Raw genomic sequence first — 23,735 nt, 5'->3', positions numbered from 1 at the left:
TGTGATTAATGTTTCTCAGTTATTGGAGGTAAGGAGTGAGAAAACAACAGGGTGATGAATCAGCATTAGTAAGGGGGAGAATGAATAATACATTTTCTCTCTATGAAAAAGTGTGTAAATTTATATTTTAGTTCATCAGATCCTTTAAGGAAGTATATTAGGTAAATTATTGGAAGAATGTTGTTCCACTATAGATCCAGAGAATTTAATATAGTTTACTCGTGTTCTTGTTAATAATATAAAATTGAAGAATCATGTTTGTTCCTTAAGCTTCTTCAGTAGTACATACAGAAATTAAATTACAAGCGAGTATCTGGCTGCACAGGAAGAGGCAGCACACGGGTATTGGAGGGAAAACGTGGTTCAGGAAGAGCTGCAACCGAGTGGAGGAGGGGAGTCTGTGGCCACGTGTGGAGGAGACCCAGCTTGTCTCCTGCGGCAGCTCCCCCGGGCTCTGAGCAAGAGCGCCCCCTCAGTGTCGCTGTGACGCTTCCTTACGTGCAGGGGGATGTAGAAAACCAAATGCATTAGCACACTTCACTTTTTTGAAATAAAAGAGTGACATTTTGCTAGCGTATTAGGATGCAAGAATATGGCATTTTGTACAAATGAAGACACGTCTCTTCAGTCTAGAGCCTGGACTCAAATTTCAAGTAGGATTAGCAACGTTAACAGGCTGAGAGACGGAGGCGCTGGCGGAGAACAGACTGAGCCTGCCTGCTGTTGAAGGCAGGGCCACGTCTGGGTGAGCTGAGTTAGATGAAAGAGATGAAGACATTCTGTGGAGATTGTTCTCGACCAGATAGAAACATGTTGAGAGCATGTAGATGTCGTTATTTATTCTAGGTCATGCTCTGCGAAAGCAGCCCTTCTCTGTGTGTGTGAACGTGGAGACTTTGTGCCTTCTCCCCCTCAGTGTCCTGTTCCTCTGTTCCCTGCAGGGTCTGCCAGGCCCCCTGGGCCCTCCGGGTCCTGCAGGTCCCACCGGAGAAAAGGTAATGAGTCCTGTGGAGTCGGCCCATGAGGCCTGAAGCGGGCTCTCTCAGTGTTTTCCCTTTCACAAAGCATGGCCGTTGGCTAGTTCACGCCCGTTATCTGCCCTCCACGCGGTGCCCACCGTCCCACAGCGGTGCTGTGTCTGCTGCTGTTTCGGACGGTAACCATCTACCATCTGCTCTGCAGGGAGAACCTGGCCCTCGAGGTTTAGTCGGCCCTCCTGGCTCGCGCGGCAATCCTGTAAGTGACGGTGTGTTGTGGTCTCAGCATCACCTTGAGCAGTAAGACAGTTAGTTCCTCTCTTGTCCTGACAGCTATAGAAAACCGTGCCTGATGCAGTAGGCTATTTCTAACTTTCTGGTTTTCAGCTTTTACTTCTCTCATTAAACTTAAAAGATTATCACTCTATTAATGTGATACAATCGAGTGAGTGTAGGTAAGCAGCTCACTAAGTAATTAAGAGACGTCTTTGAAACTTCAAACCTTGGAGATTTTGTTCTATGGTATATACATATCATTTTATATATATATTCTTCCTCAAGCAGTATGTCTGATTTTTCTATATATTATTTCAAGACACTCCAAATTTATGTAATTGTATTTTTAAAAAACTTTAATTACATTTATTGGGGTGACGTTGGCTAGTAGGGTCATTTAGGTTTTTCAGGTGTCAATTTCTATGATACAAGATCTGCAGAGTGCACTGTATGCCCACCCCCCAAAGTCAGACCATCTTCCATCACCATATAATAGGCTCCTTCAAACCCTGTCCCCTCAGCCCCCGCTCTGGCAACCACCGCCTGTGCCCATGGGTTTTTGTTTGATATCCCGCGTTTGAGTGAAATCATGTGGTTTTTAGCTGTTTCTGTCCGACTCCTTTCACTTGGCAGAATATTTCAAGGTCCATCCGTGTTGTGGCAAATGCCGCTATGTCATCCCCTCTTGTGGCTGAGTAGGACTCCGTTGTGTTGTGCACCGCGTCTTCTTTATCCAGTCCTGTCGCAGGCACTTGGGCTGTTTCCGTGCCGTGGCCACCGCGAACGAGGTGTGAACGTCTCCCCTTGTCTTCCAGGGTTCCCGCGGTGAAAACGGCCCCATTGGTGCTGTTGGTTTTGCCGGCCCCCAGGTATAATTTTCGTGTATCTCTATGTTCAATGAGCACTCCCCGTGAGAGCGTGCGTTAATTAGTTATCATTGCCATATGTTTTGAAGGTAAAAGATTCTGGAAAGTTTGCAGTTTTCTAGGTATTCTCATTTTCAAAACAGTTCACGGACTAGCACAAAAATGGATGAGTTTGCACAGTTCCAGATTCTATACTTCTTTGTTAAACTGAAACCTGGTGCGATACTTACTTCTCTCGGACTGTCGTTAAGGATCCCACCAGGCGGCTTCTCTCTTCTCTGCTGTCATACTGATGACAAAGCACCGCTTCACAACAGCTGGTTACGTCCAGCGTTAATCATGTTAGTAAGAATCGCTGTGGAGTACCTTGTCCGTCAGTGTTCTAACAACTGCTTATTTATGCCATTGGCAGGGTCCCGATGGGCAGCCAGGCGTGAAGGGGGAGCCCGGAGAGCCAGGACAGAAGGGAGACGCCGGCTCCCCGGGGCCACAGGGGCTGGCAGGATCCCCAGGCCCCCACGTAAGCCCGACGGAGCCCTGCGGAGAGGCCCAGTCCCCAGCTCGGCCGGTGCGCAGCCGGCCTGCCTCACCGCAGCCGTCTCTCTGTTTCTCCCCGTCTAGGGTCCGAATGGGGTCCCCGGACTCAAAGGCGGGCGAGGAACACAGGGTCCTCCGGTGAGTCGGTTTGGGGGTGGAGCTCTGGGCGGACACGGTCAGCTGAGGCATCGGGGCCTCTTGGGTATTTTAAAGTTGATCTGAAGCCGCAGCAACAGCTTCTGTGTGTGTAACTAGTGCGGAGGGAGAGCTGCCTAAATCAGCGTCAGGGTCTTGGAGACCCGCTGCCTCCTCCGCAGCATAAGTGGCCCCTGAGCGGTGGGAGATGGGGAACGGCGCTGGAGCGCTATCCATTCCTGCTGTGACATGCGAATGTGGTTTCAGCCCTGGCCTGGAACATGCCTGTGTATGCTCAAGATGAATGGAGAGCGGGGAGGGAGAAATCGCAGTCTTCCTCCCAGTTAATCCAGCTCCACTCAAAACAAAGGATCAGGAATAGCTGGACCTGGGTCACAGCCAGGAGGGCACCCAAAGGCCCAGTGCCCTGTGAAAAACAGGTAGCGGGAGCCTGCGTCACTCACTGTAACGTTAAGGGGCTTCTATGCTGTGTTTCTAGGGCGCTACGGGATTTCCTGGTTCTGCCGGCAGAGTTGGACCCCCAGGCCCTGTTGTAAGTCAGTCCACCATTGAAGGTGGAGTAACTACACACACACGTATCTGTACACATAACAGAGATACACACACACACACACACACACACACACACGTATCTGTACACAGGACAGAGATACACACAGATTTAATTCCTATTACTTACTCTGTAATTTAATCCATGCATGATTTTCTTTCCCCATATTAACAACCCTTATCTGACAACTCATACTGGTGTGCTGTCAAAGCAAATTCATCTCTGACCCCCTGTTCTGTGGGGGAGCTTATCTGCAAGTCCTTTCAGCCCCAGTCTGACTGCTGGCCCCTGTGGTCACTAAATCCCAGTAGTCCTGTGCTCACCCTCTCCCTCAGTGGGAAGCATTCCTGGGACTTTGTTTATTAACTGTTACTCTTCCTTGATGAGATGAGATGTTACGTGTTTATTGTTGGGTCGGAGCCTTAAGAGGTCTGAAATTTGGGTTAATCTCAGCCCTGAACAATGACTCCTGGGGAACTGTCTGCCAACAACGCCCGTTTTCTTCTGGGGAATGAAGGTCTGAGCATCTGACAGGAAAACAGCGTGAGGCCGGCGAAGGCCCCCGAGGCACAGACCGCTGCCCGCGGCCTCCCGGCCCGCCCTGCCCTCCCGCTTTCTCTCTGTCCCACAGGGAGCTCCAGGGCCGGCGGGGCCCCTCGGGGAGCCCGGGAAGGAGGGGCCCCCGGGTCTTCGCGGGGACCCCGGCTCTCACGGGCGAGTGGGAGATCGTGGACCAGCCGGCCCCCCCGGGGGCCCAGGAGACAAAGGGGACCCCGGAGAAGACGGGCAGCCTGTGAGTTGGCATCTTTGCTCTAGAGCGCCTGTAACTAGATACTTGCTAATGAAACGTCACCATCACTGTCCAGCACCCGGCACCTCCCTCATGCCCTGCAGGCTTTGCGTGTGCAGTTCTCTGCGTTAGGAAAGAGTGTGTGTGCACATATGAAACTACAGCACTAAGGGGTGTTGTATTCAAAATCCAAACAAGAACACACTCTTCCTGGTCTGTCTGCATTGTATGAAGTAAATTTTTATGAAGCACATTACTTCATTTAATATCCAACTGCCTTTAAACATTAATGTGTTCAGATACATCATACGATTCTCTTTATTTTAAAAATGTGTCCTTTTTAAAGAGGAAAAATATTTGCCTGAATAGTTACCTCTTTTATTCCATCAATATTCATATTAATCTTCAAGTTTGCTTTCATGTGATAAGCTATTTTTACTTCTTAAATAAGGTTAGAAGGTCTGTGTGGATTATAAATTGATTACTTATATATCGTATGGTCTTATGAATCAGGGAACTTTTTCTTATACCAGAAAAGCCTGTTCAGCTGTGAGCTACTGTAAAGTTCTTGTGGATGGTTTTACCCTGGACAACTTCTAATTCTAGTTTATCCTCAAAACTAGGGTCCGGACGGCCCCCCGGGCCCAGCGGGCACCACGGGGCAGCGAGGGATCGTGGGCATGCCGGGCCAGCGCGGGGAGCGAGGCATGCCCGGCCTGCCGGGCCCTGCGGTGAGGCGCTGCGCAGTCGGTGTTTTCTCTGATTCTGTGCAGTATAATTTGTATATATTTTTGCTGAATAGATTTAAAGTCTTTTTTAGATACACATTCTGAGTATCTTCAAAAGCTTTTGACTTACATGTGAAATTCTTTGCTTAAGTGCTTTACAAAGTCTTTGAAAAGTGTATTTATTTGACCTCGGGGCTAGTGAAGTAAACAAATGCGGATGTGGATTTGGGGTGACTCTAAATCTTTCTTCAAATATTAAAACTCTCTGAGAAGCTGGCGAAGGGGGTCTCCTGGTGAGTAGGTAGCCGCTCCTTAAATAACACGCGGACAGAAACACCCACAGTCCACAGTTCACAGAGCAGCTCTCATGAACCAGCAAGGCGAGGAAGGAGTTGGGCTAAAGTGATATTGGCCGTGACAGTGGGGAGAACTCGGAAGAAAGCCTCTGAAAGTGATCCCCGTTGCCGGGGGGCAGCGGGGGGAGGGGGGTGTTCGAATCTCATATTCGCTGGAGCGTGAACAAAAGCCTGGCTCACTATTAGCTCTGAAGACGTGAAATTTTGCCCCTCTGAGTTTATATACGTGAGAAAAAATAGGTGATGTTTTTATGTGGAGTGTTGTTGGCAGAGAAAGGAACTGCTGGGCCTTGGAACTGGGGCACATGTGGTAGAGATCTGAGACCAGCACACAAGGAGAAAGGAATGCTTTTATCAGATGTGAGCCAGACACCTGGGAGTAACATCTCCCAACAGGGAGCAGGGCATAGAAATAAAGTGAGCAGACAGCGCAGAAGTAACTCGGAACGGGCATTCTTTTTTAAAAAAATATATATATTTGTATTGATTTCAGAGAGAGGAAGGGAGAGGGAGAAAGACATAGAAACATCAATGATGAGAGAGAATCATTGATCAGTTGCCTCTTGCATGTCCCCCACGGGGGATGGAGCCTGCAACCCACGCATCTACCCTTGACTGGAATTGAACCTGGGACCCTTCGGTCCGCAGGCCGGCATTCTGTCCACTGAGCCACACCGGCCAGGGCTTTTTTGTTTGTTTATTTGTTTTGTTTTAATTGATTTCAGAGAGGCAGGGAGAGGGAGAGAGAAATAGAAACATCAATGATGAGCATCATTTATTGGCTGTCTCCTGCGTGTACCCCACTGGGGATCGAGCCCACACCCCAGCCATGTGCCCTGACTGGGAATCGAACCGTGACCTGGTTCATAGGTCGACACTCAACCACTGAGCCACGCCGGCCGGGCTGGATGCATGCAGCCTTTATGGGAACTGGCATCCTTACATTTCTGTGGAAGTGGGTGACATATCTATACTCTATTCCAGGGCACACCAGGAAAAGTGGGCGCGACGGGTGCCACTGGAGACAAAGGGCCCCCTGGGCCTGTGGGCCCCCCAGGCTCGAATGGCCCTGTCGGGGAGCCAGGACCTGAGGTGAGAACCGAGAAAGTGGCTCTTGTCGGTGTCATGGGAGGGGGTCGGCTTTTTCACTCAGATGTCGATCTAGAAATCGTGTGTGCATTTTGCCTGGAGGAAGTTTCTGAGTGATGGTATGTTATGTGCTCGGCTGCCTAGAGGGTTGACAAAGGGATGACATACAGAATCCTAGCAGGGTGAGGGCTTTGCGCTGACTTCCTCTCCTCTGGAACCAAGCCTCTTAGTTGGTTTAGGTTGTTGCCAAATTGTTTTGAACGTAAAAGGGCACATTCATCCATCCTTCCCCTGTTATATTTCATTGTGTGAGTAGCATATTTGTCACAACTGCCACTTTCCACAGTGATGGGATTAATATAACTGTTCAGCTTGTGACAGGACCGAGTGGAGAGAACTTTCCGAACGACCACTGTAAAGTGACGCCACTGATGCCGTGGCCCCTGGGCTTTGAGAGGGAACCAGGCTTTGAAGGGAGGTGTGAGAACTACGGGTGGAACCTGCTGCATTCAGTGCTGTGATGAGCAAATCACAAACAGCCAGTGCCTTTCAGAGCAAAGTTTTTCATCAAATGGTAGAAACATTATTCTGAAAAAAAATTTAAAAATAAGGAGAGAAGACTACCTATTTTTAAAAGTAATTTGATAGTCTAAATATTTTACTTAAGAACTTGATGGGTATTCTTTGGATAAGCTTAAGAAGTAAAAGTAAGGAAGACCATTCATTGGTAATACAAAGTAAACAAAACATCAAGAATTTAATTTATCATATATGTATTTCAAAGGATTTGAGACTATTTCTCTTCGTTAGAATAAACAAATAGAAATGGAGAGTTTAGATTGAGTGAAAATAGGTTGATTTTTCAAGCAATTCAAAGCGGTGGAGAAGATAGCCCAGCTCCCCCTGCGGGGCTCCATGAACGCCGTCGCAGGTGCGGGCGGGCAGTCGGTGTGGCCGCTGTCACGTGTCTGGCGGCTGGAGTGAGATTTTTTATTGCCAGTTAACCCCTTTTCACTGTGATCTGTCATAGGGCCCGGCGGGCAACGACGGCACTCCGGGCCGGGACGGCGCTGTAGGAGAGCGGGTGAGGCCCTGTCACCGACCGAAACCGCGGAGCCATGGGGGTGTGCAGCCTGGGTGACACTAGAAAGGGAAACCGCCCTGACCTTCCTGATGGAAGCCGCCTGCTTTGTAACGTTGTGACTTGGTAGATCTTGTCGATGGAATGGGGTTTGACGCACAGCAGAGTGAGATGGCAGTTTTATGAAGAGGAGGAAAGCGAAGTGCTTTCATGTTTGGTGCACACGAAGGCATCGGGCGAGTGGTCTAGATTTCAAAATCATCTTGCAGAAGTGTGGCAGCTGTGCGACATCTGCATTTCCCCACGCACCCACTAACGGGATGCCCCGCAAAGAAGCCGCACGGCTCTCTGGGAATTGTTAGCTAGTATTTCATGACGTGGTTCTAGATCAGACAGGCACTGACTGAGCTGGACACGTCCCAGCTTTCCCAGGGGCTCCAGTCCCGACGGGTGGCCTCACAGCTGTGTGGGACCCGCTGCATGGAAGGCAAGCATAGCCCTCCTAAGCCTATCATGGCGTCACGGCTCTTCCCACCCTAAGGCCCGTCCTGGAGCAGAGCAGGCTGGGAAGCCAGGCAGACCACTGAAGTAGCCGGCTTGCCGGGAGCCGGTCCATGCTGGGTTGGACCCCGGCACCGGCTGTGTGGTCTGGAACACAGTTTCTGAGCCGCGGTTTTCAGAGACTCTGAATCTGAGGGGTACACTATGGGGCATTTGTGTTTTAAATCCCACGGTGAGTATCCACCAGGCACTGACGTAAAGAGGAAGAAAGGGTTTTGATGAATTTTGGGGTCCCCCCATCTACATAAAGGCAGGGAATGTAAATTTCCCCTTGGTCAGTATATATTGTGTAGGGATTAGTCCTCAAAGATTTGCTGCTGTGTGCCCCGATGTCACTGTGGATATATTTGGACCCCTATGTGCATTTGAAGTTTCCATCACATTTTATTTTGATCATAAGTTTAAATAGTTGCAGAAGCCATCCTTGGTATTTTCTAAGTGAATATGTGCTTTCTGTATGTTTCTTTAAAAATCCTAGAGTTGCCAATTTAGCTATTCAATGTATTATGAGTCTATTCTCTAATCTATTGCCCAAGTTTGTCCTGGTGGCCAAACTAACCAGTCAAGGAAGGCGATTTCTGTCAGAAAAAAATGGCCTGCCCCATTCCTTGCGTTCATCCCTGTTCCTGCAGCGGGCACCCTGCTTTTGATTGCTTAACGAGACAAGTGAGACGGGAGCCCGGGCGCAGTGGGTCTCCGGGTGGAATCAGGGGCAGCCGCGTCTTCAGATGCTGCTGAGCTTATTCTCAGGTGCCCTGTGCACTCGGGGGCAGCCCCCACATTGGGCCCAGAGCTGTTTCCTCCGGGGCGTCGCACCGCAGTGGAGTGCAGACCTTGACCTCATGCGGTGGTGACGGCGTCGGGAGGAGCCTCCATCGTTTGTTTTCTCACACAGGCCTGGGGCTGGAAACCCGGAAAGTGGTTTCTTTGGCATGTTCTGTTTCCACACTGTTCAGCGAGTCTTTGTCTCACCCCCGAGCACAGACACCCCAGAGCGGAGACGTCTGGACAAGAAACGTGCTGCCTGCTCGGGTCCGGCATCGGGGCTAGGGAAGCAATAGGGCAGGAGTGAGGGGAGCAATGACGTCGGGGATTGGGAGGAATCACCTTATTCTTCTCAGTTTGAGTTATTAATAAGTAAATAAACTATTGCAGTAAATTGTAAGTAAAATAATAAAGTAAGTTTTTAAAAAGGGATTGTTCATCGCGAATAGCATGGGCACATAGAATACCACTGTTTGAGAATTAATGTTGAGTGCTATCCTGTTATTGTTGTCAGGGTGACCGTGGAGACCCTGGACCCGCGGGTCTGCCAGGCTCTCAGGGTGCCCCGGGCACTCCCGGCCCCGTTGGCGCCCCTGGAGACGCAGGACAGAGAGGAGACCCGGTAAGGAGAGGCCATTTCACTGGCAGCAACTAACATCGATGCTCTGCATTAGGAGCCACTTGAACGCATGTGTACAGTCACCCATGTGCCCTTCACTAGAGCTACTTGGTCACATATACAGTCACACATGTGCCCTTGACTAGAGCTACTTGGATGCATACGTACAGTCACCCATGTGCCCTTTAGTGGAGCTACTTGGGCACATATGTACAGTCACACATGTGCCCTTCACTAGAGCTACTTGGACGCATGTGTACAGTCACCCATGTGCCCTTCACTAGAGCTACTTGGACGCATGTGTACAGTCACACATGTGCCCTTCACTAGAGCTACTTGGACACATATGTACAGTCACACATGTGCCCTTCACTAGAGCTACTTGGACGCATACGTACAGTCACACATGTGCCCTTCACTAGAGCTACTTGGACACATATGTACAGTCACACATGTGCCCTTCACTAGAGCTACTTGAACACATACGTACAGTCACACATGTGCCCTTGACTAGAGCTACTTGGACGCATGTGTCCAGTCACCCATGTGCCCTTGACTAGAGCTACTTGGACACATATGTACAGTCACACATGTGCCCTTGACTAGAGCTACTTGAACGCATATGTACAGTCACCCATGTGCCCTTCACTGGAGCTACTTGGACACATATGTACAGTCACACATGTGCCCTTCACTAGAGCTACTTGGACGCATGTGTCCAGTCACCCATGTGCCCTTCACTAGAGCTACTTGGACGCATACGTACAGTCACCCACGTGCCCTTCACTAGAGCTACTTGGACGCATGTGTACAGTCACACATGTGCCCTTCACTAGAGCTACTTGGACGCATACATACAGTCACCCATGTGCCCTTCACTAGAGCTACTTGGACGCATGTGTACAGTCACCCATGTGCCCTTCACTAGAGCTACTTGGACGCATGTGTACAGTCACCCATGTGCCCTTCACTAGAGCTACTTGGACACATGTGTACAGTCACACATGTGCCCTTCACTAGAGTTACTTGGACGCATGTGTACAGTCACACATGTGCCCTTCACTAGAGCTACTTGGACGCATACGTACAGTCACACATGTGCCCTTCACTAGAGCTACTTGGACGCATGTGTACAGTCACCCATGTGCCCTTCACTAGAGCTACTTGGACGCATACGTACAGTCACCCATGTGCCCTTCACTAGAGCTACTTGGACGCATGTGTACAGTCACCCATGTGCCCTTCACTAGAGCTACTTGGACACATGTGTACAGTCACACATGTGCCCTTCACTAGAGTTACTTGGACGCATGTGTACAGTCACACATGTGCCCTTCACTAGAGCTACTTGGACGCATACATACAGTCACACATGTGCTCTTGACTAGAGCTACTTGGACGCATACGTACAGTCACCCATGTGCCCTTGACTATGACTCCAAACCAAGAATGACAAACAGTTCATTGTGAGTTAATTTTCTTATTCTTTGAGGCAAACATTTGATTTCTAATAGATATTCAAAAATTCTGATGCTTTGACTTTCACCACCTAAAATGTTGTGATTTATAGGAAATCCTGTTAAATTTAAGCAAGTACTGCTTCACCAATTAATAAAACTGATTATAGAGTGTCATTGGAGTGAGATGAACACATTCTTATACCAGGGACATTAGCCTGGTTTTCATTAATTAGCCAGAAGAGTATGCATAGGTGCACATAAACTTAGTAAATATCCAGCCACAAATCTGGCTTTTGAATTCTCTATCTACATAGTGTATGCACTTGTTTTTGTTTTTGTTTTTTCCAACTTTTGTGAAAATTTCTTCCAGGGTTCCCGGGGTCCCATAGGACCACCTGGTCGAGCTGGGAAACGTGGCTTGCCAGTAAGTTCTGTTTTTCTTTAGAAAATGCCTTCTTCCATAAAATACCCTCCCAAAGAGAAAGTACAATTTAAGGTTTATAAATTACCAAATTTCTCAAGCTATGAATTCTTTCAAATAATCAATAATGATTCTTAGAGTAACAGTTGTCTCCCAGAATAATAGGAATAACCATACCCTTCTTTCTGAGATTTTCTAAAAATCACAATGGGTTTAAATGCTCTCTGTAAGTTTTAAAAGCTATAGTCAATATTATGTTTTATTTGCAATGAGATTTTACTGCCCATGTTCAGTTCTTTTACTACTTGCAGTTACTTCCGGGTCAGAGAGCCTTACACAGATGTCTTACTGGGAATGAATTCTTTCTATAGGCGGTCTCTTCTGTTCCTCTCACACCTGTTATATAAATCCATATCAGTATTTATGAAGATCAATTATAGCCTTAAAATCATGGCCTGTTATTAGATCACAATTCTCAGTTTTGATTTGAGCCCGGCTAGAGAGGATTTCATAGTCCCATAGCATGTACAAGTCAAACGTTTTCTAGCCAGTTACAAAAACAGTCTAGTTTCATTTTTCATGATTAAATGAATTTCAGTTAATAATAACAAGTAGGTGCTTTCTGGTTTAGTTTATTTTCAATTATGAAATTTTGGAGCATTCCCCAAATAAAAGAACCTCTCTAACATTGTGAAAGCATTCAGGCTGATTTTAGTACTTAATATATTTTTATTGATTTCAGAGGGAAAGGGAGAGGGCTAGAAACATCAATGATGAGAGAGAATTATTGATCGGCCGCCTCCTGCACTCCCCTCACTGGGGATCGAGCCCGCAACCTAGGCATGTGCCCTGACCAGGAATTGAACCATGACCTCCTGGTTCCTAGGTCAATGCTCAACCACTGAGCCATGCTGGCTGGGCTGATTTTAATATTTAAATTTACAACGTTATATAAAATATAAAAAGTTACTGAGACTTAGTCTTGCTTTTATTATAAAAAGGTTTTCATACTGTTTGACAATTAGGATATCCAAATCAAAAAAATAAAGGAACCATACAAAAGAAGAACAAGAAACTGGTAAGGAAAAATATTACCCCAAGAGTCCGTCTGTTTGGTGGTCTCTTTCATCCTCCAGTTCTCTTCCAGGAGAGCTGCCGAGAGCACAGTTCTCCCACGTAGGCGACCTTGTCAGTTTGCCGTGAGCTCTGGACCGGAGCTGCTGTGGTCACCTAAGACTTAAGAAACAGGAAAGAAAGAATGAAAGGAAAGGAAGGAAGGAGCCGGAGACTGATTAAACTGATCAGATAATTTTCACCTTTTCTCTCCTTGTAGCTTCTATCCCATAAGAAGATTCTTAATTATTGCTTTTCCTTTAGTTTCTCAGGATCAGAATTGATGCATCTACTCTCTTAGCAACTTTCCAGGATGACCAGTTTTTTAATATAGTCCCAGCTGTCATGTCCAGTTTATCTGGATATGCAAATTTAATAAGCATTTTCTTTTTAGAGGTAGCATAGTAAATAAGGACTCATGTTTTGCTTTTAAAGAAGCTATTTATGGCGGCAATATTTTTCACATAATAGCAGCCGAGTATGTGAAATACAGTCTTTGAAACTGTTTTAGATAAGAAAGACCAACTTAAAAACACCTCATTTTAGTATAAATATAGGATAAACATTAAAAAACTAACTCTTAGGAAAGCATTATTAAATACAGTATGTTTTAATTATTACCTTCATTCCAAAAGGCAAAAATTTCTAGGTCTGATTCCATTTATATAAGTAAATATGTTCATATAAAGTGTGGGACTCAAAATAACAGTAAATACAATTGTAAAAGGTAAAATTGTAGGAAATTGTAGTCTCAACAGGCAATACCCACGCATGACCCTGTTTCTAGGGACCCCAAGGGCCTCGCGGTGACAAAGGCGATCACGGGGACCGCGGCGACCGAGGCCAGAAGGGCCACCGGGGGTTCACCGGTCTTCAGGGACTTCCCGGGCCTCCTGTAAGTAACTTCTCCACCAATGACCTGCCCTCCGTGTGAACGTGCACAGCTGTCTTGACATGGACATTGTCATAAAACGGATGGACGTTTTGTACCTTCCTGTCCTTTCAAAATAATGAGTTACCCACCTGGCCACCGTCACTGCCACTTGCTAGCTGTGACTTTTAGGAAAGACATGAGCCCAGAGGGTATGTGCACCGTCCCTCCTGCGTGGTCGTTACTTCTGGGCAACTCAGGAAGACCTTTGGAGACATGACTGTGCGAGCAGTTGATGCAGCCGATGTCAGCGGCAGCGGATTTTAACCACCCGAGGCCGGCAGAATGCAGGATGGAAATATTTTGGTAACATTCTACATGTTTTTCCCACTCAGGGTCCAAATGGTGAGCAAGGCAGTGCTGGGATCCCCGGACCATTTGGCCCAAGAGTGAGTAACTAAGCTGGACCAGGTGTGAACGGCGATGCGTGCCGTGATGTCCTGCGAGAGCCCGAGTAGCATGTCATGGGTTGAAGCGAGCATTGCCCAGGTTCTCTGAAGCAGTCGGCCATCACCCTTAAGTAGAAAGCCCTGTACTATGACTCGGTATTTCACGGCCCCCATTAAACCTCCCTCCTGCGGTGAACGCGCTCATCGATGGGGCCGTCCTTCCCCGTGCTCACTGGCGTGTCCGTTACTTCGCGCTCGGTGAGGTGATCTCCGAGGACTGCCGTGCATGGAGGCAGAGCTGGCTGTTCTGCAGCTGCATGTGTTTTTTTAAGGAACTGGGGTCCTTCCTCAGAGTGTTTGGCTTAAGGCTGATTCAAATGCAGATCATAAAATGAAGCCAACATTTGTGGCTTTTAGAAATTCCACATTAGTATTCATGCTGCCCCTAATAGGTCATTAATGTCTAACATAATTGACAGACATAATTGTTTAGGAAAATCATTAGAATTTCTGCTATGTCTAAATCTAGTATAGACAACACATTTTAGGAGAGTAGTATTAAAATTGTTAGGATGTCAGGAGATACTTGTATAAACACACAAACATAACTTACAATTATAATTATCACTTCACCTTCTGCCTTTCTTACTCCTAGTTCACCGAATTTATAACCGAGTTTACATGAGATTTGATGAAATAGTCCCAACACTAATAAAAGTAGATGACAAGCCCATTAAAGGTTTTAACTGCTGCTGGTCTTTTATGTGCATGGATGAAAATTGATGTGCGATGAAATAGTAAAGTAGGAATGTTCTGGAACTCCATTCGTTAGTCATTAGGATCTGAATCTGAGAAACTGCTGTGATAGTTCATCAGGAAAACGGTTCTTTGTTTAGAGAAGGGCGCTGTGGGAGTTTTCTCAGAGACTCTAACATCCAGTTTTGTTTCTCGCAGGGTCCCCCGGGCCCAGTGGGCCCCTCAGGGAAGGAAGGAAACCCCGGGCCGCTGGGCCCCATCGGGCCTCCTGGAGTGCGGGGCAGCGTCGGGGAGGCGGGGCCTGAGGTGAGTCACAGGGTGTGCCTGCAAAGGCTCTGCTGGTCCTCACGCCCCGGGCCCAGCCGAGGACGGTTGTGCAGCCGGTGGACGAGGGACAGAGGGACTCTGAGAACAAACCTAAAAGTCACACGAGAGCTTGTCTGTAGAAGTAACTTTCAGCTCTTCAATCGAGATCGTTCAGAGCCTGTAAAATCAGAGTCCAACTTGCTGGGCCTCCTTTCATGGGCACCGATGAGAGCAAGGAGCATGGTGTGCTGTGTCCTGATGGGGCTGGGGAAAAGCCGCTTTGCCTTCACGGCAGGACACTGAGTGTGAGGCAGATGAGTATAGTCGCTCATGAAAATGCTGCAAAGCGAAGAGTGTGAAATCTAAGCTTTTCTCTATTGCAAACGACATGAAAAACGATTTCAATTAACGTTTTCATCACCATGTTCCAGTAGTGCCGACTTGAGGGTGATGTACACTGTGTTAGGCTCTGGCTTCTCGGGTCGTTGGGACCCTCCTCATCTCTCTTCCTCTTCGGTCTGATTGACCTGTCCCTCTTTATTCTGACTCTGCCCCTCACTGGCCATTAAACTGAATATTTATTACTTATTTTATAAAACGAAAAGCCTTATGTTTACCGTGGTCCAGAGGAATATTCCCTATTATTTCTCTGTGGGCGGAAAAGAGCCAGAAGTGCCATTCCTCTGACTTAATGGCCCTCCACTAGGACTTTATGTGGCGGTTCACTCGTCCTCGCTAGGAAAAACCTCCTGAGGTTGGTGTAAAGGAACTCACGGGCCATGATGTGATCTTAAAAGTGAACCCAACAGGTTTCACAGGCTCTTGAGGTGAGGAAAGGTTGAAGCAACTTGTCCAGAGCCAGCTCCTCAGGGGCGGACTCCAGCCTTGTCTGCCAGCGGGAGCTCCCAGGTCAAAGGTGACCACACATTTTACAGCTTGTTAAGGGAAGGGCTAGAGCCCGGCCGGTGTGGCTCAGTGGTTAAACATCGACCTATGAACCAAGAGGTCACGGTTCCATTCCCGGTCAGGGCACATGCCCAGGTTGCGGGCTTGATCCCCAGTGTGGTGCGTGCAGGAGGCAGCCGATCCATGATTCTCTGTCATCGTTGATGCTTCTCTCTCTCTCCCTCTCCCGTCCTCTCTGAAATCATTAAAAATATTTTTTTAAAAAGGCTAAAGAGAACATTCTTAAATTTTGTTTAGCACACAGAATTTTTTTTTTAAATATATTTTATTGATTTTTTACAGAGAGGAAGGGAGAGGGATAGAGAGTTAGAAACATCGATGAGAGAGCAACATCGATCAGCTGCCTCCTGCACACCCCCTACTGGGGATGTGCCCACAACCCAGGTACATGCCCTTGACCGGAATCGAACTTGGGACCTTTCAGTCCGCAGGCCGACGCTCTATCCACTGAGCCAAACCGGTTTCGGCTAGCACACAGAATTTTGATCTACACATTAGTTTGAACATTTAAAAGACTTCCGTCTTCCCCCTTATTTGAAAATAGGGGACAGTTGTCTTGTGGTGTTCGTTGTGGGTATGTCCTTGGTATTGACGTGCAATCTTACAGAACTGGGACCCCCATTCCTCTGTGTCCTCCCTCTCGGCGTCTGTCACAAATCCTGTGAGACATTGTAGTTGGCCTTGCCCCCAGTCGTCTGGAAATGAATGGCCACATCTGCATATTTAACATAAACTATATTCGTCTTCAAGGTGAACATCAGAGCACACACTTGGTGCTCTGAGCTTGCTGTAGCTCAGATGCCGACTTGCAGGCCTGTTGCCGGGGAGGTAGTTGGGCGTCACTCTCTCCCTTGGGAGGTTACAGGCTGGCAGGCAGAGCCCTCAGGCTAAAGGGCGCGACTCCCAGGTCCCAGCACCGTGAGGCCGGGTGTAACTCCCTGGGCACCAAGTCCCAGCAGTGCCTTGTGTCCAATGAAAAACAAACAACAAGTGTGTTCATGTGTTTCCAATGCTCTCAACCATCAGGGTCCTCCGGGCGAGCCTGGCCCGCCTGGCCCTCCGGGTCCCCCGGGTCACCTCACGGCCGCCCTCGGGGACATCCTGGGGCACTACGATGAGAACATGCCAGACCCCCTCCCCGAGTTCACGGAAGACGAGGCGGCTCCTGACGACAAGAACAAGACGGACCCTGGCGTCCACGCCACCCTCAAGTCCCTCAGCAGCCAGATCGAGACCATGCGCAGCCCCGACGGCTCTAAGAAGCACCCGGCCCGCACCTGTGAGGACCTGAAGCTCTGCCACTCGGCGAAGCACAGCGGTGAGCGCTCGCGTCCTGACCGGTTGTTCTCGCTGCATCCCGGCCACGATTCACTGACCGCCTTCCAGGAATGCAGTGAGAGAGAGGGGACATGGTCACCATGTCAGAGAGTTGGCGGGTTAGCGGGGGGACCGCCAATGACATGAAGAACGGGGGTGAGACGATAAATACTGAGAGAGGACACACCCTGTTAATGATCTGACCTCATCCTGGCAGTGCCGTTTCCATCCAGAAGTCATAACAATTGGAGATTTGGTGGTGCTGTGACGTGGAGAACACTTGCTGAAGCAAGGCTGGCATTGCCCTACCTCCGTGACTTCTCAGGGATTTAATATGCTCACATGTATCGTTGGGCCTTCAAGAGTAGAATGAAGTTTATTTTATTTTATTTCCCAAACTTATTTGGTCATGAAATACCTTTCATGCAGTTTAATGTTCTATAAATACAGCTTTAAGGATCTCTGCTGGCAGGATTATATGTTAATCAAAGTATTTTGGAATTAAGTAGTCTTTCTGTCCTCATTGTGTAAACCATGCCTTAAGTTTGCAGTATTCTGTCATTTTGATTAATCTAATCAGACCTGGAGAAAAGGGATTCTGGGCCATAAGAAGAAGCTGTGAAATGCTTAATGGCCCCAGTTAACTTTGAAATGACATTGGCAGGGAGAGCTGAAATGACCCGTGAGGACTCGGCAGTTCCATTCTCAGCTCTATACTTTACAGCCACCAAGGTCTCTACATTTTATTTAAAACGCAGTTTTTCGTACCTATTATATACACACATACATACATACACACAGATAGATGCACAAATGCATATTTGTTTGTGTTTTTAACTACGTGTCCAGCACCAAGCACCAACTTGGTATAACCTATTTCAAGTATCTCTCAGATGTAATAGAGATCAATTCTAACTAGGGCCAGTGAGACATTTATAACATTCTAATCACAGTTTAACTCATATACTTACTACATCGATAGTTTTGACAATACGTGACTCTCATCATGTTTGAAGTTCACTTTTCTTAGCAAATATGTTTATTTTGGAAAACAGGCGAGTACTGGATTGACCCTAACCAGGGGTCCGTGGAAGACGCCATCAAAGTTTTCTGCAACATGGAGACGGGAGAGACGTGTATCTCAGCCAACCCGTCGAGCATCCCCCGGAAAACCTGGTGGACCAGCAAGTCGCCTGACCACAAGCCCGTCTGGTACGGCCTCGACATGAACAGAGGAGCCCAGGTAATCGCAGCCGCGCGCTTACAATCGCCTGTTTGCTCTTCACTCTTTATTACACCTCAGGGTGTATTTAGGACTGTGTTGTTATTTTTTGACCAGATTTATTTTACCATGTTAATTTTAAAGTCATATATTCTCATTAGTTGCCATTGCTGTATCATTGCATAAACAAAGTTTTAGTATGAATTAAATGAACATAAATTTTGCATGGTGATTTTTTCATTGGTGGGATGTAGGAAGTAATTATTTTTATCGTCAGTTCCTTTAATGCCTGTCACGCTGACTGTGAGGTATCCATGAAGGGGTCTGGCCCCTTGAAGGACAGGAGACCTAGGTGACTGCTCCCTGGATGGGGACAGCAGGACGCCACTAACCTTCCAGCGCCTCAGGCTCTCATTGTGAAGTGTGGGTGACGATATCTATTTCATAGTCTTTGTGTGAATATAATGTCCTTACTATAGTATCCAATACCTGGTAAGTTATCTATAATAATAAAAGCGTAATATGCTGATTAGACCAGACAGCCTTCTGGACGACCTTCCTGACGAAGCCAGAGCTGCGAGGGAAGCCCGGGTCCCGGGTGCCAGAGGGAAGCTGGTGCCAGCAGCCGGGGGAAGGAAGGCCTGCTCTTGCACGAATATTGTGCATCGGGCCTCTAGTAAATAAATATTACATAATTACTATAAGTATTCATAAATAAATGACTTTAAATGTAGTATTGCTTAAACTTAATGTATTTTCATAATGATATGATGTCTATTAGTATTTTTCAGAGTATATGCTTCTTTTATGGCCCAGTATTTAGAATCTCAATCAACCTTGCCACCTCCTGCCGCAATATGAGCATTTCATTCTGGATCTCTTTGCGGCACCCTAGCTCTGAAATGTCCTTCTCACTCTACTCCTGCTCTCTCCTCAGAACTCATGTTCATGATAAACATAATGTGAGCATATTATGGGTCTGAGTAATTTATACCAGAATCTGCCATTATTTAATGAGCAGAAAAATTTTGAATGTACCCAATTGAAAGGTAATTCAGTGAACATAATATTATGTAAAGAGCTCAAAAGGGAGCATTGAAAATAAACCTCAGAGTAGAAGATGAATGAGAAAGAGCCTTCAGGAAATCATTTTGATTATTGGTTTTTGTTAGCTAATGAAAACCTTGTGATTCATATTTCCTACAACGTATAACAGTTGGGTTAAAAATATTTTATGCTGCCATATCTGGTTTGGCTCAGTGGATAGAGCATTAGCCCTGAGACCAAAGCGTCCTTGGTTTGATTCTGGTTAAGGCACGTCCCTTAGTTGCAGGCTCAATCCCTGGCCCTGGTCAGGGCGCAAGCAGGAGGCAACCAATCGATGTTGCCTCTCTGAGAAACACATCAATGTTTCTCTCTCTGTCTCTTCCCCTCCTTTCCTCTCTCTCTAAAAACCAATGGAAAAATATCCTCAGGTGCCAAAACCAGTTTGGCTCAGTGGATAGAGCGTCGGCCTGCGGACTGAAAGGTCCCAGGTTCGATTCTGGTCAAGGGCATGTACCTGGGTTGCGGGCACATCCCCAGTGGGAGATGTGCAAGAGGTGGCTGATCGATGTTTCTGACTCTCTCTCTCCCTTCCTCTCCGTGAAAAATCAATAAAATATATTTTTTAAAAAATATCCTCAGATGAGGAGTAACAACAGCAAAAATACTTTATACAAATAGTTAAGTCCTAAATCTTAATATAATTAATAATAAAAACAATGAGCTATTTTTGATTCATGATTAAATATCCAACCCAATGTTCAAGTACATAACTTCTTCTAAAAATAATATTCCAGAGATTTAAAAATACATAAACTTTCTTTGATGAGTGTAATTATCAATGGTTTCTTCATCTGCTGTTTTGGGGAGTAAGGCAGAGGCTTTTACCTATGAACAGTCATTAACATTTTAAGGTACTTTTTAAAAGTAGAATATTCTGTTACATGACAGAATAAAAGTAATACTCTTCAAAACTGATTTACCTGAAATCAACACACACATATTCTCTCTCTCTCTCTCTCTCTCTCTCTCTCTCTCTCTCTCTCTCTCACACACACACACACACACATTCTCTCTCTCTCACACACACACACACATTCTCTCTCTCTCTCTCTCTCTCTCTCTCTCTCTCTCTCTCTCTCACACACACACATTCTCTCTCTCACACACACACACACATTCTCTCTCTCTCTCTCTCTCTCTCTCTCTCTCTCTCTCACACACACACACACACACACACACACACACACACACACATCCTCTCTCTCTCTCTCTCTCTCTCTCACACACACACACACACACACACACTCACACACGGCACTGTGAAACCCTTCGAACTGCATGTAGCAAGGACTCCTTTTGTCTCCCTAGTTTGCTTATGGAGACCACCAGTCGCCCAGCGCAGCCATCACCCAGATGACCTTCCTGCGCCTCTTATCAAAAGAAGCTTCGCAGAACGTCACCTACGTCTGCAAGAACAGCGTCGGTTACATGGACGACCAAGCGCAGAACCTCAAGAAGGCCGTGGTCCTTAAAGGGTCAAACGACTTGGACATCAGAGCGGAAGGAAACGTCAGGTTCAGATACATAGTCCTTCAGGACACGTGCTCCGTAAGTACTTTTGTGCCATGCTGATCTGATGAGAGAAAAATTCATTTTTGCTAAAAATACTGTTATGGCACCAGCGGTAGGGACAGTTGTACCCTGTGTACAGACATAGGAGTCTGTCTGTTGTTCTTTAGGGTAAACTTGAACGTGTGCTAGGGCATGAGGCAGGTTCACACACGTGTTAATGCGAAACAGTGAGGAAAGCCTGACTCTTTGGAACCTGATCTAGCTCTTCTGCAAGTTACTTTTTTAATCTCAGTCTCATGCTTAAACTTTCTTGATTCTAAAATGTATAATCAAGCTGAGGTAGGTTCTAGTTTTTGCTGATTTGTGTGTCTCCCTACGTGCCTATCTAGTTATGAAAAAGGAAAACATTCATGATGAATTATAGTTTCATGTGAGAAGCAAATAGGCCTCCATCATTCACGTTGTCAGTGCCCGTTCGGGGCGTTTCAGGAGAACACAGGGCAGCTCCTGGGTTGGAAGCGTGGAAGCACGTCTTCCAGGCCTGCCGACCTCACCGTGGGCGGCGCTCTCAGCCCTAAAACATTGCTTGGACTCATACGCTATGACAGCTGGCTCAGAATGCTGCCCAGCACCTCTGCCGCCACTCATTCCCACTGTTAACCCGCTGCACCCTTCCCTCCTAGAAACGGAATGGGAATGTGGGCAGGACCGTCTTTGAATACAGAACCCAGAACGTGGCGCGCTTGCCCATCATAGACCTGGCCCCCGTGGATGTCGGCGGCACAGACCAAGAATTCGGCGTCGAGATCGGGCCCGTTTGCTTTGTGTGAAGCAGCCATGGTCCGGCGACAGCGAGCAACACCCTCACCATCCATGGCCCCACCGGTCGCGAGAACCTTGCCTGCGTGAAGCTGATCCTGAGACTCTTGAAGTAGTGGCTGGCTCCGGTCAGCGTTGTACATACGGTCTTATGTGCCTGGCCTTAGCCTTCAGAATATTTATTTTACTTACAGTCCTCAAGTGTCCATTGAGTTAAAGGATTTTTCAGTACAGAAGTTTAGGTGTAAGATGACCAATGACAATGACCACCTTTAAGAAAAAGTAAACAGATTGAATACATAGTCTTTGTTTTCTTCAGTTTATTTCAATGTGATGATAAAGTTGCTTAGTATTTATGAGAAAACTCTTCTTCCTGGCTGGTAGCTTAGAGAGTGGGGTCTGTAAAACCACAGCACATGTTTATCTCCCGTGGCTGCAGTTGGACAAGTAGAAGGTGGTGCCTTTTTGCGACCTCTCAGACCCGATGATCAATTAAAAGTGAAAGATGATCGATCCAGGGTTGCCCTTGAGATAGAAACACTCGTGCATGTCTTGATATTGTATAACTATCAGAGACTCTTTAAAGAGAATCTTGAAAAAAATGGTTCCTCACTGTTTTAAATGGACTTTTTAAATAATATATATTCAGTGAAATTTCTTGAAAACAAAGTGAACTTAGATTTTATAAAGGGTGGTAAGTATAGACTTTTTCCTCATTCAGATTTAAAGATACCTTTCCCTCTTGACTTAGCCTATTAATGCAGCTGGAAGTCACATGAGTAAACCATTGGGTACAGCACTTTCTTGTTTAAGAAGACATTGAATGCAAAACTCACACATACAACCTTATCAGCATGTCCAGGACTCAGAGCTGAGAGTCTTCCGATGGCAGGAGCATCGCCCCGAAGCCTGTAACGAAGAAAAGATTGTTTAGAAACCCAGCCGAGGAGCTGACGGATCGGATGTGATGATTGGAAACAACCATCTGGCCATTGAACTCTCCGAGGAAACATGACCCACATGTCTTAGCATGAGCTACCTCATCTCTAGAAGCTGGGAGGGACTTACTATTCTTGTTTATATTTTAGATACTGAAAGGTGCTATGCTTCCGTTATTATTCCAAGACTGGAGATAGGCAGGGCTAAAATGTATTGTTATTTTTCCTTTAATGATGGTGCTAAAATTCCTCTATACAATTCTTTAAAAATAAAGATGGTTTCATCAGTGCCATCTGTGAAAACCTTAGACGTGGCCGTTTCTGAAAGAGGGGCCGTTGCTCCGGGCCTCCCCACTGTCCCCCCTCACGCTGTACCTGGGATGCTTGTAACCCGCCTGCTTCCTAGTCCGAGCATGTCGGGCCCCTGTGTCTCAAGGTTGTTGTTTTTCCTTAATTGCATTGTGTTGGCTCCATTTTAATTTCTTCTTTAACAATAAACAGCTGGGACCATCCCAAAGACAAGCCATGCACACAGCTGTAGTCATGTATCTGCAGAGCATCGAATTAAATGCACGCTTTTGTCACGTCAATGGCTTTTGTTCCGTGGAATTCATTTGAGCGTATCAGACCCACTTCCTTTCCAGCAGTGGAAGGAAGGGCGCTGTGGTATTCCTTGCTCACCGTTCGTTTAAAAAGTAATTCAACAAATGTCTCCCACCGACTATACGCTGGCTCATGTATGGAAGTCGAGCTGCAGCGTCACTCAGGGCGGGAAACTGGACACTAATAGCCACTGTCTATGCCCCTAAGACCCCAGGGTAGGATTATTGCCAAAAAGAGAAAAGCAGCTGGTTTTTCATGGTTGAAAAACGGTGCTAATAAAACACGTGTCTCAAAGTGCATCACATATGAACGTAACCTAACGTTTTCAGAGTTTTATTTCAATATTTAACAACATGTTGTTCCCCAAATTGGTTTTGACTTGTGATCTACATCTTGAATTTGAATATTTATATCCCTAAAGACATCTGTGAGTTTGTCTGCATTAAATCTTCTTTCAAGTTCAACTTATACAGGCTGTCAAGTTCAGGTAGATGAGCCAGAAACATGTGGTGATTCTCTCAAGT

General features: G+C 46.7%; 2 protein-coding genes across 3 annotated transcripts in view; both read left to right on the top strand.

Moving 5' to 3' along the window:
* The window catches only part of LOC308522515 (uncharacterized protein), a gene marked incomplete at its 3' end in the record, with an annotated part of 118,434 nt that extends 114,275 nt beyond the window's left edge, over positions 1 to 4,159 (top strand). Inside the window, exons 36-41 of the mRNA XM_081095983.1 lie at positions 942 to 995; positions 1,183 to 1,236; positions 2,069 to 2,122; positions 2,532 to 2,794; positions 3,291 to 3,344; positions 3,994 to 4,159. Of these exons, the coding sequence (XP_080952109.1) occupies positions 942 to 995; positions 1,183 to 1,236; positions 2,069 to 2,122; positions 2,532 to 2,794; positions 3,291 to 3,344; positions 3,994 to 4,159 (645 nt within the window). The remainder of the gene's footprint in view (positions 1 to 941; positions 996 to 1,182; positions 1,237 to 2,068; positions 2,123 to 2,531; positions 2,795 to 3,290; positions 3,345 to 3,993) is intronic.
* Positions 1,880 to 23,198, top strand: LOC308522808 (collagen alpha-2(V) chain-like). 2 transcript variants are annotated; one of them, XM_081096371.1, is made up of 16 exons: positions 1,880 to 2,639; positions 2,741 to 2,794; positions 3,291 to 3,344; positions 3,994 to 4,155; positions 4,776 to 4,883; positions 6,221 to 6,328; positions 7,356 to 7,409; positions 9,247 to 9,354; positions 11,182 to 11,235; positions 13,133 to 13,240; positions 13,612 to 13,665; positions 14,620 to 14,727; positions 16,720 to 17,011; positions 18,066 to 18,253; positions 20,648 to 20,887; positions 21,535 to 23,198. In XM_081096371.1, the coding sequence occupies exons 5-16, from the start codon at positions 4,833 to 4,835 to the stop codon at positions 21,679 to 21,681; spliced, it is 1,512 nt and encodes a 503-aa protein (XP_080952497.1). In that variant the 5' UTR covers positions 1,880 to 2,639; positions 2,741 to 2,794; positions 3,291 to 3,344; positions 3,994 to 4,155; positions 4,776 to 4,832; the 3' UTR covers positions 21,682 to 23,198. The 2 variants fall into 2 exon arrangements, with proteins under 2 accessions (XP_080952497.1, XP_080952498.1); XM_081096372.1 differs by lacking the exons at positions 1,880 to 2,639; positions 2,741 to 2,794; positions 3,291 to 3,344 and having other exon boundaries at positions 3,687 to 4,155.
* The last annotated feature ends 537 nt before the right edge of the window (positions 23,199 to 23,735 follow it).

The sequence above is a fragment of the Myotis nattereri genome (assembly GCF_964212035.1).
Source record: "Myotis nattereri genome assembly, chromosome: 7".
Classification (NCBI taxonomy): domain Eukaryota; kingdom Metazoa; phylum Chordata; class Mammalia; order Chiroptera; family Vespertilionidae; genus Myotis; species Myotis nattereri.
The sequence above is the reverse complement of the archived record's forward strand: the minus strand, read 5'-3'. Positions and strand labels throughout refer to the sequence as shown.

Excerpts from the sequence above, each read along its gene's own strand:
- LOC308522808 (XM_081096371.1), top strand. The coding sequence starts at position 4,833 with ATGCCGGGCCAGCGCGGGGAGCGAGGCATGCCCGGCCTGCCGGGCCCT. Across the intron at positions 9,355-11,181 it reads CAGGACAGAGAGGAGACCCG|GGTTCCCGGGGTCCCATAGG; the intron begins GTAAGGAGAGGC and ends AATTTCTTCCAG. Across the intron at positions 13,666-14,619 it reads CCGGACCATTTGGCCCAAGA|GGTCCCCCGGGCCCAGTGGG; the intron begins GTGAGTAACTAA and ends TGTTTCTCGCAG.